General features: G+C 40.2%; 1 protein-coding gene across 1 annotated transcript; it reads left to right on the top strand.

Annotated features, from left to right (window-relative positions):
* Window positions 1-207: 207 nt before the first annotated feature.
* Window positions 208-3332, top strand: pou3f1 (POU class 3 homeobox 1). The gene has a single exon (XM_085291434.1). The coding sequence runs from the start codon at window positions 241-243 to the stop codon at window positions 1363-1365; it is 1125 nt and encodes a 374-aa protein (XP_085147560.1). The 5' UTR covers window positions 208-240; the 3' UTR covers window positions 1366-3332.
* The last annotated feature ends 1639 nt before the right edge of the window (window positions 3333-4971 follow it).

Genomic DNA, 4971 nt, shown 5'->3' on the forward strand with positions numbered 1-4971 from the left:
TATGTTTTTCTATAACATATGTAAGATCGGAGCTCTGTGCGAAAAATGCGCTGCACCGTGCTCTGAACCCCTGCGTCTATTGAGTGTGTCCCTAGTGGGCTTGAATCGGAGAGGAGCCAATACAAGCGGAGAGGAGGCGTGTCTTCGCTCTTCCACAAGACCTCCCAGAGCAGGTTGTTGCGTTTTGGCTCTAAAGCCTGGAGACCTCCGAAGTGCTCGTCAGTTTTCGAAGTAGGAGCCATGGCGACAACAGCTCAGTATATTCCGAGGAATAACTCCTTACCGTCTAACCCGCTCATGCATCCGGATTCGGACAGGATGCACCAGGGGACGACCTACAGAGAGGTACAGAAAATGATGCACCACGAGTACTTGCAAGGGCTTGCGGCGACCAACACGGGACACCCGATGAGCCTGACGCACCATCAGTGGCTGCCAACCTCCAACACAGACTGGTCCAGCGGCACCCACATCGGACAGGAGCACAAAGCCAGCGTGCAGGCGAGCAGGGAGGACCTGAGCAACGGGTTCCACCACAGGTCTCACCTGGTGCACCAGCAGGCGCAGAGTGGCCACCATGGTTCGTGGGCGCCTGCCACGACGCACCACTTATCCCCGCTGTCCCCAGCATCTAACGGCCACCAGTCACTTGTCTACTCACAGCCTGGATACACAAACCTCAACGCAATGTTGAGTCCCCAGCCCGGCACGCTGCACCATGGCATGCGGGACCCACTCCACGATGATTCGGCCAGCCACGACAACCAGATGGAGTCGCCCCAGCAGGCTTTCAGCCACCACCAGGATCACTCGGACGAGGACGCGCCCAGCTCCGACGATCTGGAGCAGTTTGCCAAGCAGTTCAAGCAGCGGCGGATCAAACTTGGCTTTACGCAGGCGGACGTGGGGTTGGCCTTGGGCACCCTGTATGGAAACGTCTTTTCTCAGACCACTATCTGCAGGTTCGAGGCGCTGCAGCTCAGCTTCAAGAACATGTGCAAACTTAAGCCGCTCCTTAACAAGTGGCTGGAGGAGACAGACTCAAACACGGGCAGTCCCACCAATTTGGACAAGATTGCTGCGCAGGGCAGGAAACGAAAGAAGAGGACCTCCATCGAAGTGGCTGTGAAAGGGGCGCTGGAAAATCATTTCTTAAAATGCCCAAAGCCATCTGCTCATGAAATCAGCACTTTAGCCGGTACTCTGCAGTTGGATAAAGAGGTTGTCCGTGTTTGGTTTTGCAACAGAAGACAAAAAGAGAAAAGAATGACACCAGTGGGGGTCCCTCACCCGAATATGGAGGACGTATATTCCCAAGCAGAGACCCCTCCTCTACACCGCACACTACAGAGTCCTGTGCAGTGACTGTTTTCATGAACAATCCGAGCATTTCCGCGGGGGGATAGAAAAGGGAAAGGGGCTATGGAGTTTACAGTATTTAAGTTTGGCTTTTGTTTTCCTGAGAGAAAAGAGACGTGGAAAAGTTGAACAGATCAGTTTTGCCTTTAGTATTCGCGATTCGCGTGCTCATCAAATAGATGGCAAGAGGAAAAAAACGTTAAGAAAAAAAGAATCATAAAAAAGAAAAAAAATTTCGCTATTACTGATTCCGTGAGCATTTAAAGTGAAACAAAGATCTTTATTTACCAAAATTTTACAGAGGAGACATGCATATAAAGTAAATTTGATATCCAATGGCTGCTCCAAATAGGGGGTAATTAAATGTGGCAACTGAGTCCATCTCCTCCTGGTGTACCATGAACTGTAGGCGCTGACCCGAATGAGGTTGTAGCCTGAAAATGATCAACACTGGAGATGAAAAGCCTACACTGAATGAACATTTAGCTTTTTTCAGGCTTAAACTGGTTATCTGAATATTAGTGTATACTTTCTTTGTTATATTAAGTGTGATGTTTTGGTTCGGGAAATTCTTTAACTTCAGTGTCTCTCTTCCTGCAAAGTGTCTATGATTTTGTTCATTATTTGCTATGGGTACTGTATCTCATCAGAGCAACCGCTAATTTCTTATTTTTTCTGTTTACTCAGTGGGAGTTGATGGTTGGAGGAGTGATGGAAATTGTGGCACCCGAAAACACAACACTTACAAATAACGCCAGACACGTTTTAGAAATTGTGCAAGTGCAACAGGACATCCAAGTTCTGACTGCATGCCTTAAAAAAATCGAGCTTTTTGCAGCTGACCACGCCGAAATTTGCAAAAAGCACCAAATTAGAAGCAAGCGTTTCTTTTCTTTTCTTTTCTTTTCTTTTCTTTTCTTTTCCTTTCTTTTCTTTTTGGAGGTTTTGATTGTTCTAAAATTATTGTTTTCTTTGCATGGAGCACTTATTCTTTCGTTAATATTAGTAATGCTATATTATGTTTTTAATAAAAGTGTGAGTGTAGCTGATCTCATTAGGCTTAAACACAAAAGCCTAAAAATCCCATGTTTACAGGTTCCTGGTTATCACCACAGAGCGCTGTCAGCCCACACTGCTTACTGCCTGTTATCCTGTTGTATCCCAAACATTTTGAGAGATTGGTCAAATATGAAAAGTTATAATAACTCAGGTAACTTCAGTGCCCCATGTCGGAATATGACGCCTGTACATGATTTGTTTTCCTCCGAGTGTGTATTTTATTTTTATTTTATTTTTTAATATAATTCAGTTTTTTTGTTTCACATTGTCATTGTATTATAGTTAAACGCTGGAATCGGAGAAAAGAAAATTACAATTCATTCATTGAGGGTAAGCGATGAAGGGATTTACTTTAGATATATTTATTTTTTCCCGATCTATAAGGAAATCTGAAAATCTCATGTGTCGTGTGTCATATCTCAGTGTTGGACCAGTCCAAAAGCCTACAGCAGTGCTATTCAATACAGATGAGGGAAACTTTTTTTCCAGGAAAAAAAAATAATGATAATAATAAAGATTTTAGAGAAAATGTTGCCAGGATTATTTCCGATATGTAAATATGTCTAATATGTAAACTTGTATTTGTTCCGAGATATTGTTTTGTTTTTTGTTTTTTCGTTTTTGTTTCTTTCCGGGCAGTTTTGTACACTTACTAATTCCAAGAAGATATTTTAATATGATTTCATTTATGAATCTGACCATTTATATATATATATATTTATTTCTTAAAAGTGTTTGGAGCTTTTTTGTTCAGCTCTGTTAATGGTTACGTTGCAGTGGACTTCAGTATGTTTTTTTCCTTTTTGTTTACTACATTGGTTGTATGTTGATTGCTAAATGTAGACTGCAAAGTCACATTTATATTTATGTTATAGTAATATTTTATTACTTACATAAAACATATATACAAGAAATGGTCTTCTGTCTTCATTAAAATCCAAACTACTCGTCTTTTGTTGATGTCTGCTACAGAATCACCAGGCAAGAAAAAAATAAACCTGATCATCAAGTTGAATGCTTTTCACTGTGCTGAGCATCGGGAAGAAGTGAGCACCCCATGTGTTCATTTTAAATAGCAGTGATTCGTTATGTAACAGGGGATCGTTTAAAATCAGAAGCTGTGTACATGTGCTGTTAAGGGGAATAGACAACAGTATTTTACCTCAGGCATTCCCTGCTAAGTTCACAGTCTGTGACGTTGTTCACATCTTTGTGTAAACGCAGTATTAAATTGTGCAATATAAATACGGAATTACTGTCTTTTCATTGAGTGATTATTACTATTATTATCATCATCATCATCATCATTATTACTATTATTTAACAGAGGCGTTTGTAGCTAAAATATGCTTTCTGGAATTATAATTTGAGCTGTATTCTTTATAAAAAAAAGCATCGATCATCACTTGACGTGTTTTAGGCATTTAAAAGGCGAATTGTGATGAATCTTTGATCTCAGACAGAAGTGCCTGCAGGCAAACATCAGCCTCTTTTCCAAAGATAGAGAGAGGAAAAGGCACACAGGCCCATAGGATCGACATAAACGACGGGCCCTAAACTTTTATAAGGATAAAGACAAGCCTAATAAACAGGCAGCATATTTATGTGTTTCTAGCATTAAAAAAATCGACATCACTAAATAGTAAATTAAATACAGTCTCACCTCATGGAGCCTTCTGTCAATTACAACGGAACAAAGCGGCAGAAAGCATTATTTTTACATTTGCATGTGTAGATAAAACCAACATATATGTAGTGAAATTTGTGCAGCTGCGGATATTTTAAGAAAATTTACTGTTTATTGATACATGACGAAAACCGAGAAAATTAAAAAGATTTACTGTTGATTTCTCTTATTGAAGTAGCCACTACTAAATGGGATTATAGCTAAAATCTAAAGTTTGCGTTTCTTGATGAATTTATTCTTTTAGTAGAGGATAGTAAATTCATATTATTAATAATTGCACATTTATATTTACGCATTTCCTCATGGTTTTTGTGGTGATCGTACAGGAACTCGCAATGCAAAGTTTTGTGTCCCGTTCAGTTTAGCCACTTTTTAATTTTTTTAACTTTCTTAATAAATAATGCCTTCGTCTGTTAGTATACATATATATGCACCAACGTTAAAATTTCTCTTCGTGAATTATTTCCTTCAATTTAGGATGTTCCGAATAATTTTAAACATGATTTTGTGAGCATCATTTGTTCATCCATGGCATGCCTTTGGAAAACTGCGATAAAATAACAAGAGAAACAAAAAACAAAACAAAAATTCAGATTGTATTGGGGGGTTTTTTAGTCGATCTTTGGTGCTTCTGTGATGGAAGTGTAAAAGTTTATTTTTTTTCATAGGCTGAGGTGGTCAAATTGTGGGAGAAGAGGCCACATTAGGAAGCAAAGCAATTGCCAGACAACAGCGAGTCGCAGGCGCCCCCTGCTGGCTAAACCGGGGTACTTCAAAGTCAAATGAGCCTTAAAACGAGGAACGTAATATTCCAATAATCATCAGGAACGAGATTATTTCTCTTCATTGTTTGTGGCTGTGTCAGA

Source organism: Mchenga conophoros, linkage group LG11, assembly GCF_057382185.1.
Source record: "Mchenga conophoros isolate Kocher_MC1m ecotype Shallow Benthic linkage group LG11, M_conophoros_male_GT1.1, whole genome shotgun sequence".
Classification (NCBI taxonomy): Eukaryota; Metazoa; Chordata; class Actinopteri; order Cichliformes; family Cichlidae; genus Mchenga; species Mchenga conophoros.

Coding starts and splice junctions, on each gene's coding strand:
- pou3f1 (XM_085291434.1), top strand. CDS start 241: ATGGCGACAACAGCTCAGTATATTCCGAGGAATAACTCCTTACCGTCT.